Here is a 23,864-nt window from a genome sequence, read left to right as displayed (position 1 = left end):
ATAGGAGGTGAAAAAAAAATTGAGAAAAAAAATTTTTTCCAGATAAAAACCAAAATAAACACTGATGCAAGGTGAAGTAATAAAAAATGAAAGATAAAGAAAGAAAGAAAGAAGGTAATATTTTGAGTCTGTCGAGTCATAGGAAAAAAAGTCACTTTCCGATGCTATTTACGATATGACGTGTGATTATATTGCACTTAGTCTCTACCTGCGAGTGGGACGTGTCCCTCAAAAAATTCTTCAAAATTAGATCAAAAATAAATAAAAAAAAAAAAAATTATATGTATATACAAATACATTGTATGTAAAAAATTACTTTCAGGCGCGTTGTTCAGAAAATGTCAGCACACTGAAAACTAAAATGGAAAAGGAAAGAAAGAGAGAGAGAGAGAGAGTGAGATCGTTTCTTACCTGAGTAGAGGGGTAAGAGAAGGACAGTATGTCTCACTTTTGAGATTTCACCGCGATCAGTCCGTATCTGCGTCGCTTCGAGTGTGCTTGACCGCTGAATAAATTTTATATATATATTAATCGCGATGTGCACACAATCGTCTTTTAATTATTATTATTATTATCATTATAAATCATAACATAACAAGTGATATTAAATTAAATCAATACAAAAAAGTAATAATTATATTAACTTACATTTTCGTAAATAAATAAATAGAATTAATTACTTTTAATTAATTTAAATATGTAATAAATTAATTAAAATAATTATTTTAGTAAATTAATTTATTAAGTATTTTAAATAATTTTTATTAATTTATTTATGTATAAAAATGAAAGTATACCTAATTATAATAATTAATGGATTTATTAATTATTAATTCATTACTTAAAATGCTTAACTTCATTAACAGAAATAATTATTAGTAATTATAATACTTTATAATTTCGTTAATTAAAATAATTAATAAATCCATTAATTAAAATACTAAATTCTATAATAATTATTATTAATTAATAAAGATATTATTGAAAATACTTAAAAATTTGTAGTGCAGTAATAATTATAATATTATTATAATATATAATAAACAAAAAAATAAGGAAAAAAAACAAATATAATTATTTTTATTATCGCGTTTTATTTTTCTAGTTTCTTTTAAATAAAGATTATATACACAAGATATCATTGTCAGATTGTAGTATGCCGACGAGGCAAAGAAAAACTATCGAGGGAAAAAAAAATTTGCGCAGATTGTTGGATATAATATAGTAAAACGCGCGCAAACCTACCGGAACCATTTAATTCGATCTCAAAACCGCGGAACCAAAAAACCGTTATACACTTGCTAAGTAAATATATCTGTATATATATATATATATATTTTTTATTTTTAAAAAGTATTTTTGAATATTTTTCTATTTTTTTACTTTTCAAATAAAAATAATTTTTTACCCTCATTTTTTCTTATATATATATATATATATATATATATATATAGATATTTCCGGGACTCGCCGAGGTAAAATAGAAATAATTTTGTATTTTTCTTTTCTTAATAAATATTTCCGGGATTTTCCAACACGAAATAATTTTGGTATTTTTTATTACTTTTTTTAAAATAAATATTTTTCCAATTTTCCGAGAATCGATTTTTTCAAAATTGGGAAAAAATAAATGAAAATTAGAAAACTGAAGATTAAAAAAATTAGAGCATGAAAAAGCATACTCACACAATTTTTATATATACATATATATATATATATATTTAATCAAAAAAGCGAAGTTGTGAACGCGCGCAAACGAAACATCATCATCATCATCATCATCGCAATAAGGGATCTAAGAATATCACACACGAGTAGATCATTGAACCAGACACTTATCCACGTGCTGCTGCGAAGACTGCGCGAGGAAAGTAAACGATTATTCGTTTAATAGTCGCGCGCGCACGACGGGAGAATTATTATTATAAAATATATATATATATATATGTATATATAAATATATCGTGTGTGTGTATGTGAAAAAGATCTCTTTTTTTGAAATTTTACTTTTCGGATATAATTAACAAAAATTATTATTATTTTTATTATTATTATTTTTACGAACAAGGAAAAAGGATGTCTGACAAAATGATCTCTGACGAAGATCGATATGATATCGATGACTTGGAAATTATCAAAACCATTGGTGAGTTTTCGTTTTAAATTAAAAAAAAAAAGAAAATAGATTATGATTTATTTATTAAAATACACATTGTTATTTTGTTATGTTCTTAATTATAACGATGAACCATTTATAGGTATATATATAAATATATAACTTTCTGCAATTTGGATAATAAAGAAATGCATTGTTTTCTCGAAAATCTTATCAGCGTTCAATAAAATTGTTAATAAAAAATTTTTAAACAATCCAGAATTTATTAATATATTATTGAATTTATAATCAAAATTAAAAAAAATTAATAGTTAATGTTTTTTAAATTTTCAAAAAAATAACGCCTTTTTCAATTTAATAATTAATTATATTTCATTAATTTCATTTATTTATTTCCTACTATTTAATAATGTTAAAATATAATAATAATTATTATTATTCGTAGTGTTTATTATTACTGCTATTATTATTAGTATCATTAGACACTGAATTAATAAATTTAAAAAATTTTCCAACACAGTCATTAAACAGCACTTTTTCCTTTTCAAAATAGAATTTCTATTTTTTCATAGATAGATCTGAGCACCTAGGCTACATTTTAAAAATTTTTTTCCATATTTTTATATTCTCCTCCTTCGCCTGAAACAAAAAAAATTTATTTATTGATAAAAATTGAAAAAAAAACTTTTTTAAGTTAGGTTATGTTTCTTGTTACGCGGTATTATAATACCTAAATAAGAGAAAAATCATTTTTCATTATATGAGTGATAGAAATGTTTTCAATTTTCAGCAATAATTTTAAATCCCAAGGTCTCTATTTTTAGTCTCACTGTATAGCGAAGGATGATGCGTTTATTATATTAGAGAAAATCTTTTGCACCTGTTATATACCAAGTGCGTCATTTTATGTATATATATTATATATAGTGGGCTCTGCTGCCATATATTCTTTTTTGGATTACTTCCAAATTAAACATTTGTTCCTCGCGCAGACTTCCGTCTCAAAAAGAAACTTCTATATGTATATATGTGAATCACTTGATTTATTGATAAACATCTGATTTATGATTTCTCAGCAAAAGAAAACCGTCTGCTTTCCACTCTTTTGTATACTATCAATGAATATATTGTATACATTTATATAGATATATATGACAATAGGGATTACAGACCGTAAAAGTCGAAAAATGGAGAATTATCCTCTCCACCTCGAGATTTCAAGACCTTAGAATTTTTTCCCAAATTAACAATAACTGTCAGTCAAAATTTCAATCATTTTCTCTCGAGTGAACAATTTTGTATACCTTTCGTCACCTTTGGAAAAATTTTCATTTTTAAAATAACTTATTTTCTCAATTTCCCATAGTAATAGTGACATTTCATGTCAAACTGTTTTAAATAGAAAAATAATTTTTCGAAGGAAAACAATGAGAAAGAGTTTTAAAAAAAGTATAATTTGATTTCGTTTGATTGTGAAAGTAAAGGTGGCACAATAGTGACCGCCTTATCCAGAAGGTGAAATGGGAGCGGCGGCGGCAAATGAAATAAGCAAGTGGGCCACTAAGAAGTATAAGGAGAGGGAGGGGAACGCAATGAGATTTATATTTAACTTCAAGTGAATTTTGTATGCTTCGTGAAAATTCACAAGTTACAATTTTGTGGAAACTATTTTATAAAAACTTCCGTATACAATTTTTTTTTTTTTTTTTAATTTAATTCATTTCGAGAAAATGTCTAATGTTGGTATTTATATATCCTTGAAATTTTAATTCATTTGACCCTATAAATCATGAAGGAAATTTTCAAATTAAAATGATTATATTATCGTTCACACATATACTCATCCTTTTTTACCTATATTCTATATTTACTATATACACGATTATTTTTAGCAGACAGAAATGTTTTGAAAGTCATTCACAAACATGATATATATATATACACCGACTAACTGAGGGAAACATTTATTTACAACTATTTTTAGAATTTACTTTACTATTTTTTTGTTAACGAATAATAGTAAATTTTTCTAGAATTTTTATATTAATCAAATTCTGAAAGAAAAACAATTTCTTAAATTATTGTCAAAAAGATGTAAATTGATGTTTTGGTCATTTATATTGATTTGGAATTTACTGCGCACGTTTTTGTTTTCATAGGATCTAGTGCGCAGCCTTTAAAAATAGCTGCGCAGTAGATCATTAGAAAATGTAAAACCTGCGCAATAAATCCTAAACCGTTTTTCACATTCTACTGATAAATAAACTTTGTTAACTGGAATAATTTCTACAGTTTTTTCAATAAAAATTTAACAAAAATTTTAAAAAGTACCTAATTTTCAGGTACTGGAACATTTGGAAGAGTTGTTTTGTGTCGACATCAGGGAATTCCATTGGCATTGAAAATTCTCTCAATGGTTGATGTCATACGATTAAAACAGGTGGATCATGTGAGAAATGAAATTAATATTTTAAAAGAAGTGAAACATCCCTTTATCGTGAATATGTAAGTTAAAAAAAACTTTTCTCTATTATTCAATTTTTTTAATGACAAAATTATTTTAGGTTATGGAGCGGTAAAGACGAGGCTAGAATATATATGTTATTGGAATTTGTTGCTGGTGGTGAACTTTTTTCCTATTTAAGAGCAGCTGGACGTTTTTCTGGAAGAACCAGTTGTTTTTATGCTGCCGAAATAGTTTGCGCTTTAGATTATCTACATAGTAAACATATTGTCTACAGAGACTTAAAACCGGAAAATTTACTTTTAGATATTCAGGGACATTTGAAAATAACCGATTTTGGTTTTTCCAAAAAGCTAACAGACAGGTGAGATTATTTTTTTGCTCGTATCCTTTTTTTCTCTTAAAAAAATTGGATGAAGAGATTGTAGAAAGTACATTTAATACATTCAGATTGATTTCTAATCAATTGCGCATGTTATTCGTTTTATTGTGATCTACTGCGCAGGAGATGCGCAATAGATTGTTAAAAACCCCAAAACCTGCGCAGTAGATTCTAAACCGTTTTTCACACTCTATAGATGTTAGAAATCATTTTTTCCCATTTTTTTTATTTCAAGAACGTGGACACTTTGTGGTACACCGGAATATTTAGCACCGGAAATAATTCAAAGCAAGGGTCACAATAAAGCTGTTGATTGGTGGGCATTAGGTGTATTAATTTATGAAATGTTGGCGGGATTTCCTCCATTCTACGATGACAATCCATTTGGTATTTATGAAAAAATTTTAAGCGGTAGAATCGAATGGCCAAAACATATGGATCCAATTGTTAAAGACTTAGTAAAAAAATTATTAGTTACCGATAGAACAAAGAGGCTTGGAAATATGAGACAAGGTGCTGAGGATGTTAAAAGGCATCGATGGTTTAAACTCGTCGACTGGACGCAGGTTATTAAAAAAAAAAATTAATCAAAAAAATTTTTTAATTTTTAAAAATTAACGAATTTAAAAAATTTTAGGTGCCACAAAGAGCCCTTACACCTCCAATTTGTCCAAGATTAAAAGCACCTGAGGATCCAAGTTGCTTTGACGATTATCCAGAAATTGATTGGCGATCGCAGCCCCCACCACCTCCTGATCAATTGATACTTTTTCAGGATTTTTGACCTTACAAAAAAAAACTAAGTGCCTTGTATTAAAATTTAAAATTTTAATCTTGCCATTTTTGCCAAGAAGCAAATATTCGTCTGATCATCGTGATATTAGTGTCCTTTTTTAGGGATACTTAAAAATTGTGCTTCCATGTTCAGCAAAAAAAAAAAATTATTTTTATATACACATAGATTTCCCACCTTTAGGAAGTCGTAAAAGTTGAACAATTCTTGTAAAGTGTTTTAACTTAAAAAGAAAATAATTTATAATATATTTCTATACACTCGAGAGACAAAGAGAGTTTAGAAAACTCGAGGCTCTGCAATTTTTTTGCGCTTTTTGTCGCTTTTTTATATATAAAAAAAAATGCGCAAATAGGATTAAGGCTGTGATTTCAGATCTTGTGTGTACGACTGTGTGTAAGAAAGAGGAAATTAAAGGAAAAATTTTCTAAAAGAGAAAATGTAAAAAAAACACGTCACTATAGTATTATTATTTCATTAATTATGAAAACAAAAATTTTTTTGAGATTTTCAGAATTTAATTAAATAATTAATAATAAAATTCAATTATTATTATGTAAATCTTATAAAACTATATTTGTTATTTAGTTTTATAATATCGAAAATAAAATTATATTTACAATTAATGATTAAATAAAAGTGCCAGTAAAAAATTTTTATTAAAATTTTATTTAAACCTCAATAATAATTCATGTGATTCAAAATTTAATTTTTTTTTAAGATTTGAATTAATATGGTTTTCAAAATTCCCACGCTTGTCCACTATTTATCGACTGATACAATTTTTGTCCAGAATTAGATACAAAAGAAACGAAACCAGTTCTATTGGAAAACCAATGAAATTCTTTCATTTGGTAAAATTGTCCACCAATAAGAATTACTTTTATGGATTACTTTAGGCGCCACGATCGCGTTTAAATTTATCATGAGTTCGCATCGCTCACATTTTGTTCTTCATCGTTCGTCACTGAAATCTTTATTCACCAGTGGAAGGGATCATGAGTGGAAGCGAAACTAATTTTAGCGTGCTTCTACTTTTGCCGCCATTGCGGCATTTTTTCCACCACGCTACCAAGCATTACTAAATTTTAATGTAAGTACATATTTAATTTCTTATTTATCATTATTTTTAATATTAATAGAAATTAAATTTTTAAATTAAAAATTTTAATTAAATTAATATTTTATTAAATTTTTTTTTCGTATAATATTAACACAAGGTACTTTCTGTGAAGTTTAATTTTTATTAATTTAAATAGAAAAAATAATTTGTAACTAATTTCAAAAAAGAATTTTTAATTTACACTAAATTACACTATATTTTTAATACTAGTTAATTTATAACAAATAAAATTTTTAAATAAAAAAGTTTAAGATAAATTAAAATTTAATAAGAAATAAATAATAAAGTTAGTAATAATAAACTTTTAATTAATATTTATTTTATTTTTTGTCAATAGATTAATTCATCTAAACATGGGATGTCCTCTTACTTTTCAAAAGAAAAGGATCCCAACAAAAAAGCATAGGTAAAATAATATTTTATTTACCTTGTTAAAAAAAAATTTACTACAATCCTTTGTAACATTTTCCAAACACTTTTATAAAATACTTTTTTCTTATATTGTGTATTTTAGAAATTATTATATTCATAATTTTTAATCAAAATCATTATAATTGACTATTTAATTTAACAATTTATTTGTATCATTTTCCAACACAGTCATTAAAAAGAATTTTTTTTTGTTTATTTTCATTATAATCAAAAATATATTTTTCATAAATAATTTCATAATGTAATTAACTGTTCACTACTACGTTATTGAAATTGTAAAAATTTTTACTTTTTTATGTTATATTTGAGATCACATGCCCGGTAACATTTTTTTATGTTTAATTATTTTAAGTTAAGTTTTAGTAAAGAAAAATTTATTAAAACATAATTTATCACCGATAAAAATCATTTAATTGTATACCAAAAATTTGATGATTGTTACGTCCAGTTTGATAAAATTTATTTATTCAATTTGATATATAATTTATTTTTAATATAACGATAAAAATTATTTTTACTATTGTAATAAATTTTACTGTACTAATGTTTATGTGACAAAAATTCTGAGTACCTAACAATTTAGCTCATCTCTTATGCGTAATATTTTACTTTACCAAAGAAAAAAAAAGAAGTGACAGTAATTGCTAGAGTTTTGATCAGATTTTTCAAATTGGGAAGAAAAATTACCATTTCCTGTGTGATCTAACTCTTGAGATTTCATCAAACACCTCATTGGTGAGTAAAATTATAAATTATTGAAAATTTTTCTTTGTAATTTTGTTTCCAATGCAGGTATTGTGATTAAAATATTTTTAGTAAAAAAAATATTTGTTGTGTTTTTTTTCAGAAATTGTTAACCGAAGACAAAAATAATTCTTCTTTCAAAGTTTCATTATGTTCTTCTGTAATTGGAACTTGTGGAATGTACATTCAAGTTTCAAAATGATAAACTTGAAAGAAAAAACCAAATAAAACTATTTCTGATGAGGTTCGTCAAACCGTTCAGCAATTACTTTAGCGGTAAGTTTACATTCCTTTTTTTTCAAAAGAATTATCTGATTTTTGTAGCTGTATAAAAAAAAATTTTCCCCTGGAAGAAAGAAAATCTTAACAAAAATTTAAAACTGAAAATTTGATTCGATATTTCTTAATAAAATTGTGTTAAATAAAAATTTGAACTCCGAACTTTTAGTTAGTTTTGCTGATAATTTTTTTTTGTTTCAGAAAAAAATAAAACGCTCGAGATACTGGTAAAATTTAATGGTATTCAGATTTTTTGTAAATGTAAGTTATTTCACTAAAATTTATTCTTTTCTCTACTATCCAATCAACTAAAAAAAAACCTCGTCACTAAATTTTTGTAAACTAGTTTCGAAATTAGGGTAAAAATTAGTCTTATCAAGCTGGTAAATTGTATAATTGTAAAATATTTTTTTTTTAATAATGCCATTGAATTATTTCAAATAATGTTTAAAAGAACCTCATTTTGGGTTTATTTTCATTTTAAACAAATGTTTTACATTCTTCTTCTACTGATCTGAACATTTTTTTTTAACAATTAATTGATAATAACAATTAATAATTATTTTCATTTATATTTAACTTTAATTGAATCATATTATATTCACTGCAATTAAAATGTTTTGACTTTTTCTTTTACTGATCTGAATACCTTTTTTTGCAATTAATTGATAACAAAAATTAATAATTATTTTCATTTATTTTTAACTTTAATTGAATCATATTATATTCACTGCAATTGAAAATGTTTTTACTTTTTCTTCTACTGATATTTAAATAATGTTTTTAAAAAAAGATAATATATTATTTTTTTTTATTTAAAATTATTATTTTTCTGCCTAAAAATGTTAATTATAACCTCACTTTTCAAAAAAAAATTTGAAACGAAAAAAAATTATTCTCCAAAAAAACAGACTGCGTAAATAATTAATATTAAAATTTTTGTCTTTTTTAATTAATTTTTTGGGCGGAAAAATAATTGTAATTTCACTGCTATTTAATTCAATAAATAACAATGTTTCGGCTTTTTCTTCTACTGATATGATTAACATTTTTTCACTTCCTATTTATAAACGAATATTATTCCTATTATTAAAATGATAATAATAATAATTCATGTGCATATGTGATCTCTCACTAATTGACAGTAACTGACGTTTAAAAACGTTGGGTTTGATGCAAAAAAGTAATCGACGAAAAAAGAATTGTCAAATTAATGCGTTGCTACTACAGCGTAATAACCTCACTTTTCAGGGACGGCTTTATACGTAGAGGTGTTTTGAAATTAATTGAAATTTCAAAAATTTGTAATGAAAATATTTGTTAATATTGTAGAAAAAAAATAATTCTTCGGTCATGTAAGCTAAAGCCGCCTCCTGTCACTTTTCATTAGAAAATATTTTATTGTGACAAATGTTCAAAAATTTTCTTCTACTGATCATAAAACTGCGTTTGACTTATGATTGTATAACAAAATATTTAATTCATTCAATAATGTTTCATGAAAAATTAAAATAACTTATTAATTATATACGATGGAAGAATATGTTATCTTCCATTTTGTCATTACTGGAAAAATATATTGTTATAAATTGAAAACGTGTTATTTGTATTAGTTTTCAAGAACATAACCTTAAAAATTTACCCAATTTTTTTTAATAATATAATTAAGGTAAAATAATTATTTTCTCCATTTGGATAGTTTTAGATACATTAAATATATTTCGAGTATAATTATTCAAGCTTTACTTTTTTTTTGAGCATATTATCACATCAATTGAGGTAAAGTATTGAGAAAGAAAATTATATAAATTATGCTATCGAAAATCCGACAATTTCCTCGAGGGAATAATCAAATAGCTTTAAATCAGTTTTATAAAAATTTGCCAATTTTCGAAGTTGTTTAAAACTTAATGTTGAATAATATTCATTTAGTTTTTGCGATGTCGGTTGAGTTTTCGATGATCTCGCTGGAAAACTGCAAAGAAAAAATAATTTTTTTTAAATATTTCAAAAAAAAAAAAAATTCCAACTAGCGTCGACTTTATCGTTCTTGAATGTTTGCAAAAGGAAAAATTGCGCGCGCAGACCATAAAATAGCTAAAGGAAAGATGCTTTGTAATTGATTGATTACACACCCTAATTTGATGCTGCGCCTGCGCAATATCGATAAACGACGCTACTTTGGACTGTTGTATTTTTTTTATCCAATGATAAGGTATGAAATAATTTTTTTTTCTTTTTTATTTATAAAAAGGAAGAAAAAATTTCTTACGTTATTGATTCAGCGCCAATTCTTTCTAAAATTTCTGTTGCATCCTCCACGAGACTCTCGTATTTACTAACAAGATTGTAATTAACTATACATGGATGGCACAAATCGGAAAATGGTCGCCAATGTTCATTTTGACTAATATTTTTTTTAGTATCCGTTATAAAATCGACAAATTCACGAAAAGTCACGTCATCGCCTTTACTAATCGATTCCTTCGTTGCGTTTACTCTATATTTCTGCGTATAATTAAATTTTTAATTAAATTAAATTTTAAATATAATTAATTTAATTATTAAATATAATTATATCATATCATTTAGTTATTGAATACAATAATTAAATAATTAATTTAGATAATTGAATTAGTTAACTAAAAAAAAAAATTAACAAACACCTTATACCTTTATTATTTTTCTTCCGAAGCGCTCTTGAAAATATTTTGAACTCTTCTCATGTTTTGCTTCAAGTTTATTTCTAAATGCAGATAAAAGTCTTTCGAATGGATGTCGAACAACTATTAATTTATTGTAATTAATTATTTTATTTTCAATTTCATCTAATGTATAATTACTCAGTCGGGGAAATATTCCCGTGGCGTGTGCCTGATCGGCGGGTATTTCAATAGGATCATTTCCATTCCATTTGCCTGATATTACCATTAGTACACGTTTCCAATTTGTACAAGCGACCTAGAATCATTTAAAAAAAAAAAATTATAATTATTTTTTGTATTATTTTTATAAATTTTTAAATATTTTTTTTTAATTTCTTTATCGTTTTTTTTTAAATTTTGTGTTGTTTTTTTTAATTCTTAAATTGTTTTTTTAATTTTTGAATTGTTTTTTTATTTTCGTTATTGTTTATTTTTTTAATTTTTTAACTGTTTTTTTTGTATTTGTTATTATTTTTTTATTTTTAAATTGTTTTTAAATATTTTTAATTGTTTTAAAAAAATTTTTTTAATTTTTAATTGTTTTTTAAATTTTTTAATTGTTTTTAAAATGTTTTTTTTTCAAATTTCTTCATTATTTTTTGATTACTATTTATACTCCCTTACTTTTGGAACATAACAGTACAAAAGTTTATGTTTTTCATCGACTAAAATATTGGAAAATTCTCCGAGACCCATGATTTTTCGCCGATTGTCAATGTCTGGCAATTCTTCACAATTATTTTGCAAATTCTCCTGTCTCTCAATAAGTGACGATCTTGCCAACGCATTTGGTCCTGTCCAAGAGTAAATTGAAGTAATATCAAAAATTTTTTTTTCATTCTCCAAATCCATTGTAAATTTTGTCTCTTTCGACATTTCTCCTCTGCTACCGACATACGACTCTAAATACAATAAATATTATTATTATTATTATTATTGTTATTATTATTATTTATTAATATTATTAATTAAAATTAATAATAAGTAAAATAATAATATTTACCTCCTTGGATAATGGTCCAACAAATCTGGAGGATAAAAATCATAATCCTCGTGCCAGTCCATCTTCTCATGGTAATTCTCAGAAAACATGGATTACCTTTTCGGCTGTGAGCCTAAAAAGTGAAAATAAAAATTTTAATAACCATAATATAATGAGAGTAATAAAAATATTAATAATCATAAAAATAGTAGTAAAAATAATAATACTAATATAATAAAAAAAAAAATTATAACATAATTATAAAAATAATAATAAATATTACAATAATAATAGTAAATTATTAAGTAATAGAAAAAATAGTTCAAAGCTTAAATAAGTTATAAAAAAAAATTATTGCAAGTATATAATATTTTGCAATTTTGATCATTGAAAAATCTTAATAAGACGGTATAATCACGAAAGTTATTTCACAAAAAAGATTAAAAAAAAAAACAAAAAAACAAAATTAACTGTTGCGCTGCGCACACAAGTGGGTCGACAGTTACGCGCGCAATATAATTCTTTAGCAAGTAACACAGATTCAGGTGACCTTTCAAAATTTAATTTAATTATTTTTCAATTTATTTATTTAATAGTAAACCAATTAAGCCGTTTATTTCATTTATTATTCAAATTTTTAATCTATTCTAATTATTTATAACATTAATTAAAGAACATAATATATCATTATATGGTATTTAGTTATAATTTTATTTAATAATTATTTCAAATATAATTTTATTTGAAAAAAAAACAAAGACAATGTCAATAACCAAACACACGTGTTTAAAAAAAAAAAAGAAAAAAAAATTAACAACTAGTCATGGAAGAACTTCTTTATTCCTAACCTTGACCTTTAATTGCAGGAAAATTACGAAAAATTGTTTTCTTCTTTTTATATAAATAATATCATGATTTTTAGTTCTAAAAATAATTGTCAATAATTAAATGATTTCACAGAAATAAAAAATAATTATCTGGTACATTGTCTTTTATGGATAATTATAACAAAAATTGTAGCAAAAATTTGCATTATTTTATTATTATATTATTATATTGTTATTATCATTATTATTTCGTACAAGCATAAAAATTTTGTATTGTATTTTTTTTTTAATCATCCGAAATTTATTTTTTAATTTTTTTATTAAAAATCAAATTTTATAAATATATAAAACTAACTAAAAACTATAAAAAAAATAAAAATAATTAAAATTATAAAACAAAATATTTATTTGGTTTTAAAGAAAAAATGTTTATTTAAATCAAATAAATTTTTTTATATTTACTTTTTTTATTTTAACAAAATAAATTTTATTGTCTAGAAAAAAAATTTTTTTTCTTGAAAAAATTCTTCTGAAACAAATAAATGTTATTTTAGCATTGAGATAAAAATAAATTTGTTTTCCCAACTGAATGAAGAAGCAAAAATTTTAATTTTATTAAATAGAAGAAGAAAATTGCAAATGTATATTTACCTGATTTTTTGCAAATAACTCAAAATTAATAAACACATCACTTTTATATAGTCAAACCTAATTGATATTCATCGTACTGGATTTTAAATTCTTTTTTTTTTTTATTTATTTTTCTATTAAATTTTTATCGTTTATTTTTTTTTTGCACTAAATTTAGTCAAGTGTCTATATATGTATATATATACACGTATGTCTAGGTATAGTGTGAAAAACCAGTTTTTTGAGTTTTGTCTGAATATTTAAATTTTCAATGGCACATGGCGAGAGAGAGAGTTGCGTGAGTCTTCTCATCGAGGGAGATGGACGGGAATTAAAATCCAAATGGAATCTTGTTGAATGCACTAAAAAGAGAATGGACTTTGGTCGTCTTACTTGTGAATTCGAGCGCGCTAAAGAAAATATACACATTTTTATGCACTAGGCAACATTACGCACAAATTATAAGAAAAAAAAAAAAAACAAGAAGAACCAAATAAAAGAAAAGACTCACCACCTCTCTTTCTCCTATATTCAATTTTCTTTTTTTTTTTTTTTTAAATTTATGACAATTTCCTTATTTAATGTTAAATTTGTAATCATAGATCCTAAAAACCTCCAAGAAACAAGTTTTAAGCCAAAAATGATCATTTTTTTAAAAAATTTTCCGCCATATTGGATGCGCCATTTTGAATTTTGAAAAATTAACATCGGACTCGTAATCAGCGACCCCAAAAACCCCTAGGTGCCAAAAGTTTCAAGCGAATTTGACAAATTTTGAAAAAAACGTCCGCCATAGTGGATGCGCCATTTTGAATTTTGAAAAATTAACATCGGATTCGTAATCAGCGACCCCAAAAACCCCTAGGTGCCAAAAGTTTTAAGCGAATTTGCCAAATTTTGAAAAAAAACGTCCGCCATATTGGATCCGCCATTTTGAATTCTGAAAAATTAACATTGGATTCGTAGTCAGTGACCCCGAAAACCTCTAGGTGGCAAGTTTTAAGCGAATTTGACGAATTTTTAAAAAAAAAACGTCCGCCATATTGGGTCAGCCATTTTGAATTTTGAAAATCCGATGTCATATTCGTAACCAGCGACCCCAAAACCCCCCCCCAAAAACAAAATTTTATGTAAAAATGATCATTTTTTAAAAAATTTTCCGCCATATTGGATGCGCCATTTTGAATTTTGAAAAATTAACATCGTATTTATAATCAGCGACCCTGAAAGTTTTAAGCAAATTTGATGAATTTTGAAAAAAAAAATCCGCCATTTTGGATTTTGCAAAACCAATGTCGAATTCGCGATCAGAGACCCGACCCTAAAAACCCCCGAGTACCATATTTCAACCAAATTGAGGAAATTTGGAAAAAAAACTTCCCCCATATTGGATCTGCCATTTTGAATTTTTATAAATACTGATTATTAATAACTATACTTTTTTTTAGTTTTTTTTTTTTTTACAAACATGTTTACAAATATTTTTTTTTTAAATTCACTATTTTTAATTTTATTACTTTAAAAATATACATATAATTTTATTTTTAAAAAATTCTCTATTGTATTTTTTTGTCATTTTTTTTAATCACGTTTTTCATTTATTTGCCGTATAATGATAGTGTGTTATCATCAGTTTGTTCTTTAAAATATAATGTCATTGCTATTTTTATTATTTCGATATTTTCACTTTCAGATTTATAAATATTATTAAAAATTATCATTATTATTAATTATAATAATAAATATTACTGGAAATAAATATATTAATAATAATTATTATTATTAATATTATTATTATTATTATTATTATATTATATTTATTGCCAGTAATATTTATTATTATTTTTAAAAAAATTTTTGTAGAAAAAAAGTGTAAGATCTGCATAATTTTTACATGTCTAAAAATAGATTTTTTTTTTAATAATTCTACATAAATTTTGAGGTTATGTTTCACTTATAACCTTAGACGAAAAGTAGAGATTTAAGGTTATGTTAATTTTTTATTCGATCTTAATTTTTTGAGGTTATGTTCAATATAGAATTCCTTATATATATTTGAAATCCACCTAAATTTTGAGGTTATGTTTGTTCTATATATATAAAAAAAATGTTGTACGTCACTTTTTTTTTATATTGTGTAAGATATATGCCAATTATGAAATAAAACTCAGAGTCCATCGAGTTTTATCTTCAGTGTTGCAATGCGTTTGCTACAAGTATGTTCATATAATATTACGTGTTTATTATTATTATTATATATATGTATATACACATATATTTAAAATTTAATTAACACTAATACTATAATATTGTTCATGTTTAAATTATATAGTATTTTTTTTACATTTACAATTTGTTAAGTGTGTGGATTTTATATAGTTATAAACAATTTTTTTATAAATCTGTCTATTGTTTGTTAACTATTTTTGATAGCTGAGTCATTTTTTGCATTTAACAAAATTTATCAACAAATGTTTACATAAAAAAAAAAAAAAATTGTAAAATTTTAAAAGGTAAATAATTTTTCATATTTTATACTTCAAAAGAAACTGTTTAATAAAATAATTAATTAATACAATAATAAAAATATTAATAATAATTCATTAATTATAATTTGTTAATATATTAATATTAATAACAATAATAATAATTTGTTTATAATTTTTTTTTAAAATAATTTGTTTATTTTATAATAAATTATTTAAAAAATTTATTTTGTTTAAAACAAATATTGTTTAAATAATTTTATTTTTTAACAATAACAAAAAAAAAATAATAGTAATAAAATATACTAATATTAATGCAGTTAAAAAAAATTTGTTTTTTTGTTACCCTCGTATAATAATAATAATAATAAAAATAATAATGTGATTATTGCTTTCACATAAATGACAAATATATGAATACAATTAACAATGATGTTTATATATATGTAGGTATCATAAATAAAAAGATAATTTCTTGTTATTGGAATATTTGATTAGTCATTATAATTAAAAAAAAAAAAATATTAAATTTTATTTGCGAAAAATTGGCAAGAAAATTGAGAGACAGAGAGAGAGAATGAGAGAGATTGTAACAACATATTATAACATGAAGGCAATGAAGTCAAGGTCTAGATTTCCTTTCGTGTGTATATTAAACAAGATTTCCATATTATTTAATTTTTCCTTTAAAAATTTTTCTTATAAAAATCCATTTTGGTCATTTCGATATATTTCTAAATATTCTATATATTTATTTTTTCTAAATATATTTAATATTATTCTGTTTTTTTTTTTTAAATCCAATATTTATTATAATATCTATAATTTACAATTATAATTATTATTTTTTCAATTTTATTTTTGTAACTATTAATAATGAATTATTGGTAAAATAAAAATTCACTTTCAATCAGTGATGACGGTCAAGTGGAAGGAATGATGAATATTGGTGGAAGGGGAATTTTTTACTATAGGAGAAAGTAGATTGCCTTTGTGGATATGAAACTTTAAATCGATTCTACAATTTTTAGTATTGCATAGCTTCTCGTCTTGCAATTATATATATATATTTTTTTTTATATAAATATGTAAATTTACACACACTATTAAATTATATCAAAATTTTTTTTTTTAATTATCTTTTTTTTTTTATTTTCAAGTGTCCAGTGTATTTAATGGCAGACGAAATAATCCTGGATTATAATTGTTATTATTATTATTATAATTATAATTATAATTATTAATATTTTGGATCATCCTTAGAAAGAAAAAATCAGTATTATGTAATTTTTTTTGTATATTATTATTATGTTTATTTTTTTGTTCTTAACAATTTTTTCCCTATTGTTATATTGATATTGTTATTTTTTGCTATTGTTGTTATTATTTTTGCTATTGTTATTGCTATTTTTGTTTATAATATTATTCTTATTTTTGCTATTTTTTTGCTATTGTTAATTCTATTCCTTTGTTATATTGCTATTGTTGTTATTGTTTTTGTTATTGTTATTGTTTTTGTTATTGTTATTGTTTTTGTTATTGTTATTGTTTTTGTTATTGTTATTGTTTTTGTTATTGTTATTGTTTTTGTTATTGTTATTGTTTTTGTTATTGTTATTGTTATTGTTTTTGTTATTGTTATTTTTGCTATTACTATATTGTTATAAAGATATTGTTATTGTTATATTTTTTTAATTGTAAATACTATTGATTTTGTTATCGCTATTTTTGTTATTGTTTTTGCTATTTTTATACTTATATCATGTTTTTTGCTATTGATAATACTATATTGCTTTTGTTATTTCTATTTTTGCTATTGTTATTGTTATTTCTATACTGATATTGTTATTGCTATTGTTATATTTTGTTGTTGCTATATTATTCTGTTAAAAAAAAATTTTTAATAAACTTTTATACATTATTTTCAATTTGTTTTTTTGTTTTAAATTTAAAAAATTAATTACTAATTAAAATTTTCTTTAATTTTCATTAAATAGTAATTCGTTATTATTATTTATCATACGTACAATATTAATGACATGAAAATTTAATGTTTCAGAAAAAAACAAAAAATGTTTTTGGGCGTTGCAACATGGCTGATAATTGTCCTAATTATTGTCTGGGCATTATTGGACGTATTAAGTCGAGTTGGTCGCGCCCTATTGGAAATTCTTCTTCCAATTTTTAATTCAAAACCAATTGATCTAAAATCTATGTTTGGTGAATGGGCTGGTATGTTATTGCAAAATTATAATATATTTATTTTCATTGAAAATTAATTCATTGGGAGAAAAAAAATTCATTATAACTTAGATTTTTTTTTTGTTCTAAACGTATTCTATGATTAATGAATATTTTAGTACACACTAATGATATTTTACCTCTTTAATAATTACTTCCTTAAAAAAAGATGAAAACAGAAAAGAAGATAATAAAAAAAAATTCTTAATCATATATATGCAATTTCAATTCTCATTTTGACCTTATTAATAATATATTTATAGTTTCAATACTTTTTGCATTAATTTAAAATATAATTATCCTATTTCTTTCTATAAACAAAAAAAAAAATGTAATTTACTATTTTAAAACTAAATTTAAAGTTAATTTAATTAATTTTTGTTATAAAACTGATTTCCAAAATTAATTATTAATTAATTAATAATTATTTATTTTATAATTAATTATTATTAAATTACTAATTATTAATTAATTATTAAATTTAAAAAAAAAAACATAAAATTTATTCCAGTCGTGACAGGATCAACTGATGGAATTGGTAAAGCTTATTCAAAAGAATTGGCCATTAGAAATGTGAATTTGGTTCTTATTAGCCGAACATTATCGAGATTGGAAAAAACAAGAGAGGAAATTTTGGAAATTAATCCCAAAATTCAAGTTAAAATTATAGTCGCCGATTTTAGTAAAGGAAAGGAAATTTATGGGAAAATCAAAGATGAATTAAAGGATATTCCTGTTGGAATTTTAGGTAAAAATTAAAAAAAAATTTGTTTTTGATATTTAATTAATTACTAATTTGTTAATTAGTAATGAATTAGTAATTAATTATTTAGTAAGTAATTAATTAGTGAGTATTTAATTAGTAAGTATTTAATTAGTAAGTATTTAATTAGTAAGTATTTAATTAGTAAGTATTTAAATAAAAAGTATATAATTAGTAAGTAATTAATTAGTAATTAATTAATTAGTAAGTAGTTAGTTAATTTATTATTCAAAAAATTAACTAATTAATAATATCCAAACAATTACCTCTAATTATTTATCCCAACAATTACCTAATTAATTATATCCAATTAATTAATGATGTTGTTAGTAAACAATGTGGGAAGTATGTACGCTTATCCAATGCCAGTGGACGAAGTTCCCGAGGAAAATATTTGGGAAATAATTAATGTCAACATTGGAGCAACAACAATGATGACACGAATTTTAATTAGTGGAATGAAGGAACGTAAAAAAGGAGCAATTGTTAATGTTTCCTCGGGTTCAGAATTACAACCACTTCCATTGTTGACAATTTATGCGGCAACAAAAGTTTACATCCAAAGCTTCTCTGAAGCATTAAGAGCTGAATATTGCAAATCTGGACTCACCATACAACATTTAACGCCATTTTTTGTCTCAACAAAAATGTCTGCTTATAGTTCAAGATTACAAGTAATTTTTTATTTATTTCAAAAACAAAAATTACAGGAATTTTTTTTTTATCTATTTGAATATATAAGACTAGTGGCATCGAGTAGGTTTTTTGTTTGACGTTTGAAAATAACCCCGTTTGACTACAAGAAGCGATTTAAAATGTTTTTTGAGGTTAGGTAAGAAAAGGCTCCACCTCGAAAAGTTTTTTTCGTTTAAAATTTAGTCGAATTGAAATTTTTCTATTTGTCTTTCGATTTTTAGAATCATTTTAATGGCAAAGAGTGTAATACATCATTCGGAGGGTCAAATCGATTGAAAATTTCTTGTTTAGTTCCCACTTCAAGATTTTTTTCTTTTGTAAAATTTTTCCCAAAAAGGAAATTTACTATTTTTCTTCCCTTTTCAGAATTATTTCGATGGCAAGCGTCTAATTCTGATTTTCTATTCTTACAATGGAATATAGTTTTTGAGGTTAGCCTACACCTCGCGACTTTTTTCTTCTATAAATTTTTCCCCACTACGAAATTTACTATTTTTCTTTGCTTTTCAGAATCGTTTCGATGGCAAGCGTCGAATTTCACAGCTGATTTTGATTTTTTACCACTCCCTTCAATATTTTCTAATTTTTTTTTTTTGAGGTTATCCTCCACCTCACGACTTTTTTCCTCTCTAAAATCGTGTCAAATCGTAATTTTTCCAATTTCTTTTTTTCTTTGGAATCGTTTCAGTGGCAGGCGTCTAGTGTGATGCTTCATTCCCTTTTTTTCCCCCTCCCTTATTTATTTATCATCTCTTCCTCTTCTATCCCACGAGGTTTTTTTTTTTTTTTTTTGTAAATGGTGGTGGATTATCGGGAAAAAATAACATTTATAACTAAAAATAATTCTCAGTAAACAATGTGGGACGTCAATATGATTATCCAATGCCTGTGGGCGACGTTCCCGAACAAGATCTATGGGATATTATAAATGTCAACGTGGGAGCAACAACATTGATGACACGAATAGTCATTGGTGGAATGAAGGAACGTAAAAAGGGCGCCATTGTTAATCTTTCATCTGGATCGGAATTACAACCACTTCCATTGATGACTGTTTATGCGGCAACGAAAGTTTACATTAATAGCTTCTCTGAAGCATTAAGAGCTGAATATTCCCGATATGGACTCACCGTACAACATCTCACGCCACTTTTTGTCACTACAAAAATGAATGCTTTTAGTCGAAGATTACAAGTAATTTATTTATTTTAATAATTTTTTTTTACTGGAATATTTGTGCCATTAAGCATATAATTGATTCCTGTGTTTAAAAAAAACACTAAATTCCGTTTACTTTCACTAGGAAAGTATTTTAAAATCATGAGGTGGAAGAAAATGTCTCCACCTCGAATTTTATTTTCCTTGTATAATAAATGCAAAGTGATATTTTTTTAATATTTTTTTTGTTTTCAATTTTCCACGATGGCAAGAATCTGTTCTGATGGTTAACTTTTATTTATGAATTATTTTTCGTTAATTTTGAGGTTAGTCCCTACCTCGCGATTTTTTTTTCATTATTTCATAAATACCATGTGATAAATCATTTTCTTTTTTTAATTTTCCAAATATTTTTGATGGTAAGAATCGTGTTTTGATGGTTACATTTTATTTTGTAACTATTTTTGCCAAATTTTGAGGTTAGATTCCACTTCAAGACTTTTTTCTTGTGTAAAATTATTTTTAATCCGAATTTTATTATTTTCTTCTGCTTTTTGGAATAATTGCGGTGGCAAGCGTTTAATGGAACCTCCATAAATTTTAATTTTTTTCTTTCAAACCCACCTCGTGACTTTTTTCATTCGTAAAATTAATTCCAATGGGAATTTTTCTACTATTCTTTGCTTTTCGAAATTCTTTCGATGGCAAGCGTCGAAGGATACATCTATTTTTTGTTTTTTTACAACCTTTTTTCATTTTTGAGGTTAGTCCCCACCTCGTGTCATTTTTCCTTCATAATATTTTATCGAATAGAAATTGTCCAACTTTCTTTCGCTTTTCTCCATCATTTCGATGGCACCATCAAAAGTTACATTTACTTTTTTCGATTTTTATCAATTTTCTCAAAAAATAGCAATAAAATTTTACTTTTTTTGAGGTTAGGTCCCACTTCGCGACTTTTTTCTTGCATAAAATTTTCTTTAATCAAAATTTTTCCATTTTCTTTCGTTTTTCGGAATCGTCTAGATGGCACGAGTCTTATAATTAAGAGGAAAAAAATTTGCCTTTTATAATAATAATAATAAATTTTAATAATTTTTTTTTTTCACCACAGGTGGCTAATATATTTGTGCCTGATGCAACAACCTATGCAAAAAATGCAATTTCAACTCTAGGGAAAATTAATACAAGTTCCGGTTATTGGGCACATGGAATTCAAGTATTTTTTACACTCATTGCCCCCGTTTGGGTGAGAACAAAAATTGGTCAAATGATGAATCAATCACTTAGAAATGAATATTTCAAATCAAAACATTCTTAATTTGACAGAAAAAAATTATTAATAATTAAAAAAAAAATATTAATAATTTAAAATATTTGTTGATATTTAAAAAAAAATATTAATAATTTAAAATAATTGTTGATATTTAAAAAAATATTAATAATTTAAAATAATTGTTGATATTTAAAAAAATATTAATAATTTTTAAAAAATTATTAATGAAATTAAAAGAAAAAAATTGTATTACCACTTTTAATGTGATACTTGAGAATTATATTTTTTGAATAATAAAAATAAAAGAAAAATAGACTTGCATTTTTATTTCCTTTTTTATTATTGTATTTAAAATAAAATTATAAATTATAATTTAAGTTTAGTTTTAGTTTATTTAAGACAGTTTTAAATGGTAAAAAAAAATTAATATAACCATTCATCACTAAATTGACATTTTCAAGTTTATTTTTCTTCTGAGTTGATAAATGAACATGTGGCATATGTTTGAATATGACTTCCGGTTTGAAACGATATATATATAGAATCTATAATCTAAATCGTAATTTATATTTTGAAACAGTTTAAAATTATTTAAACATTTGTGTTTTGGCGAATTTTACATTGTTATTTTTATTATACTATTATTATTATTATTTATTATTATTATTATTATTGTTATTATTATTATTATTACTGTTGTTATTTGTTTACTATTATTTATTATAATTATTACTATTATTATTTCTTTAAATTCTCGATGCCATTTTACGTTTTTGAGGTTAATCCCCATTTCGAAACTTTTTTCTTTCATAAATTCAATTCTATAATTGAAAGTTTTCTATTTTTTGTACTTTTTAGATTCGTATCGATGGCAAGAGTTTAAATATACATCTATTTATTAATATTTACTTCTTTTCTCAAATTCCCAGGGTAATTTTACTTTTTTCAGGTTATAGTCTTCACCTCGAAATTTTTTTCTCGTTTAAAATTTTGTCTAATTAAAATTTTTCCATTTTCTTTCGTTTTTTAGAATTATTTCGATAGCAAGATTATATTTATTATTATTAAAAATTAAAAATTAAAATAAAAAAAAAATTATATCTTTTTTGTACTAATTTTTTTTTTGTTTTTTTTCTGATGCCACGCCCAATGATGATTGCCGTGCGTCAGTTTCCAGGTGGAATTTTTGCACTCTCTCTCTCTCTCTCTCTCTCTCTCTCTCTCTCTCTTTCTCATCGTACATATCGTCAATGGTCCGAAATATGCTCTATTTCTGGAGGGAGCCCACCAAAAATATCGGTTATATGGGTTCTTTCAAGTTTAAACATATTCACACGAGAGCTGGAACTATCGGCTATTTTCAACGTAATATGTGGCGCGCCCACGCCAAGAAGATTCGTCAAAATATTTTCTTTTTTTTCTTACTTCTCATCGCGCCATCCCCTTCCACCCCATATCTTCCTCTTCTTAATGCTGCTTCCGGTGCGTGTAAACGAGTGTCAGTTGAAAATGATCATTAATTTATCATGCGAAAAAAAAGAAAAAAAAAAAAATTGCAAATAAAAATTTTTTTTTTTAATTTACTGTATTTCAAAAAATTTATATTTTTTTTAGTATTTATTATGTTTTTTTTGAAATTTTTTTTTGTTCTGATTTCTTTTACAACAATTATTGTAATAATATACAGTTCTACTTAAAAAAATATTTTTCTCCATAATTTCTTGCAGATGAATTTTAAAATAGCTATTTAATGATCGTATGTGTTTA

The 23,864-nt window shown here is 24.1% G+C and overlaps 3 protein-coding genes and 1 long non-coding RNA gene across 10 annotated transcripts; 3 read left to right on the top strand and 1 right to left on the bottom strand.

Moving 5' to 3' along the window:
- Window positions 1-456: 456 nt before the first annotated feature.
- On the top strand, window positions 457-6,410 carry LOC127289143 (cAMP-dependent protein kinase catalytic subunit 3). 3 transcript variants are annotated; one of them, XM_051316920.1, is made up of 6 exons: window positions 457-627; window positions 2,069-2,146; window positions 4,459-4,621; window positions 4,681-4,944; window positions 5,198-5,528; window positions 5,600-6,410. In XM_051316920.1, the coding sequence occupies exons 2-6, from the start codon at window positions 2,077-2,079 to the stop codon at window positions 5,744-5,746; spliced, it is 975 nt and encodes a 324-aa protein (XP_051172877.1). In that variant the 5' UTR covers window positions 457-627; window positions 2,069-2,076; the 3' UTR covers window positions 5,747-6,410. The 3 variants fall into 3 exon arrangements, with proteins under 3 accessions (XP_051172877.1, XP_051172879.1, XP_051172878.1); XM_051316922.1 differs by lacking the exon at window positions 457-627 and adding an exon at window positions 1,174-1,305; XM_051316921.1 differs by lacking the exon at window positions 457-627 and having other exon boundaries at window positions 1,773-2,146.
- A 309-nt stretch (window positions 6,411-6,719) lies between these two features.
- LOC127289148 (uncharacterized) lies at window positions 6,720-8,833 on the top strand. The gene is made up of 5 exons (XR_007844129.1): window positions 6,720-6,848; window positions 7,216-7,284; window positions 7,971-8,045; window positions 8,158-8,330; window positions 8,535-8,833. It is a non-coding gene; the product is annotated as an uncharacterized LOC127289148 (long non-coding RNA).
- Window positions 8,834-10,029: 1,196 nt separating this feature from the next.
- Window positions 10,030-13,821, bottom strand: LOC127289139 (carbohydrate sulfotransferase 11-like). Its single transcript, XM_051316911.1, has 6 exons — window positions 13,499-13,821; window positions 12,042-12,153; window positions 11,663-11,940; window positions 11,007-11,294; window positions 10,606-10,841; window positions 10,030-10,308 (listed from the first exon to the last, which is right to left on the bottom strand). The coding sequence occupies exons 2-6, from the start codon at window positions 12,109-12,111 to the stop codon at window positions 10,143-10,145; spliced, it is 1,038 nt and encodes a 345-aa protein (XP_051172868.1). The 5' UTR covers window positions 12,112-12,153; window positions 13,499-13,821; the 3' UTR covers window positions 10,030-10,142.
- Window positions 10,461-22,418, top strand: LOC127289140 (inactive hydroxysteroid dehydrogenase-like protein 1). Of its 5 annotated transcripts, none has more exons than XM_051316914.1 (5): window positions 10,461-10,548; window positions 18,023-18,195; window positions 18,716-18,952; window positions 20,514-20,857; window positions 21,936-22,418. In XM_051316914.1, exons 1-5 carry the CDS (start codon window positions 10,478-10,480, stop codon window positions 22,140-22,142), a joined length of 1,032 nt encoding a protein of 343 aa, XP_051172871.1. In that variant the 5' UTR covers window positions 10,461-10,477; the 3' UTR covers window positions 22,143-22,418. The 5 variants fall into 5 exon arrangements, with proteins under 5 accessions (XP_051172871.1, XP_051172869.1, XP_051172874.1 ...); XM_051316912.1 differs by lacking the exon at window positions 20,514-20,857 and adding an exon at window positions 19,298-19,641 and having other exon boundaries at window positions 10,472-10,548; XM_051316917.1 differs by lacking the exons at window positions 10,461-10,548; window positions 20,514-20,857 and adding exons at window positions 15,605-15,693; window positions 19,298-19,641.
- The last annotated feature ends 1,446 nt before the right edge of the window (window positions 22,419-23,864 follow it).

The sequence above is a fragment of the Leptopilina boulardi genome, unplaced genomic scaffold (genome assembly GCF_019393585.1).
Source record: "Leptopilina boulardi isolate dan_hultmark-lab unplaced genomic scaffold, ZJU_Lbou_2.1 LbouV2_4, whole genome shotgun sequence".
NCBI classification, from domain to species: Eukaryota; Metazoa; Arthropoda; class Insecta; order Hymenoptera; family Figitidae; genus Leptopilina; species Leptopilina boulardi.
Note: the sequence above shows the minus strand (reverse complement) of the source record. Positions and strands in the feature narration are given on the sequence as shown.

Coding starts and splice junctions, on each gene's coding strand:
- LOC127289143 (XM_051316920.1), top strand. CDS start 2,077: ATGTCTGACAAAATGATCTCTGACGAAGATCGATATGATATCGATGAC. Junction 4,622..4,680: donor CATCCCTTTATCGTGAATAT/GTAAGTTAAAAA, acceptor AAATTATTTTAG/GTTATGGAGCGGTAAAGACG. Junction 5,529..5,599: donor AACTCGTCGACTGGACGCAG/GTTATTAAAAAA, acceptor AAAAAATTTTAG/GTGCCACAAAGAGCCCTTAC.
- LOC127289140 (XM_051316914.1), top strand. CDS start 10,478: ATGCTGCGCCTGCGCAATATCGATAAACGACGCTACTTTGGACTGTTG. Junction 18,196..18,715: donor TATGTTTGGTGAATGGGCTG/GTATGTTATTGC, acceptor AATTTATTCCAG/TCGTGACAGGATCAACTGAT. Junction 20,858..21,935: donor CTTTTAGTCGAAGATTACAA/GTAATTTATTTA, acceptor TTTTCACCACAG/GTGGCTAATATATTTGTGCC.
- LOC127289139 (XM_051316911.1), bottom strand. CDS start 12,111: ATGAGAAGATGGACTGGCACGAGGATTATGATTTTTATCCTCCAGATT. Junction 10,842..11,006: donor TCGGAAGAAAAATAATAAAG/GTATAAGGTGTT, acceptor AATTATACGCAG/AAATATAGAGTAAACGCAAC. Junction 10,309..10,605: donor ATTGGCGCTGAATCAATAAC/GTAAGAAATTTT, acceptor TTTTCTTTGCAG/TTTTCCAGCGAGATCATCGA.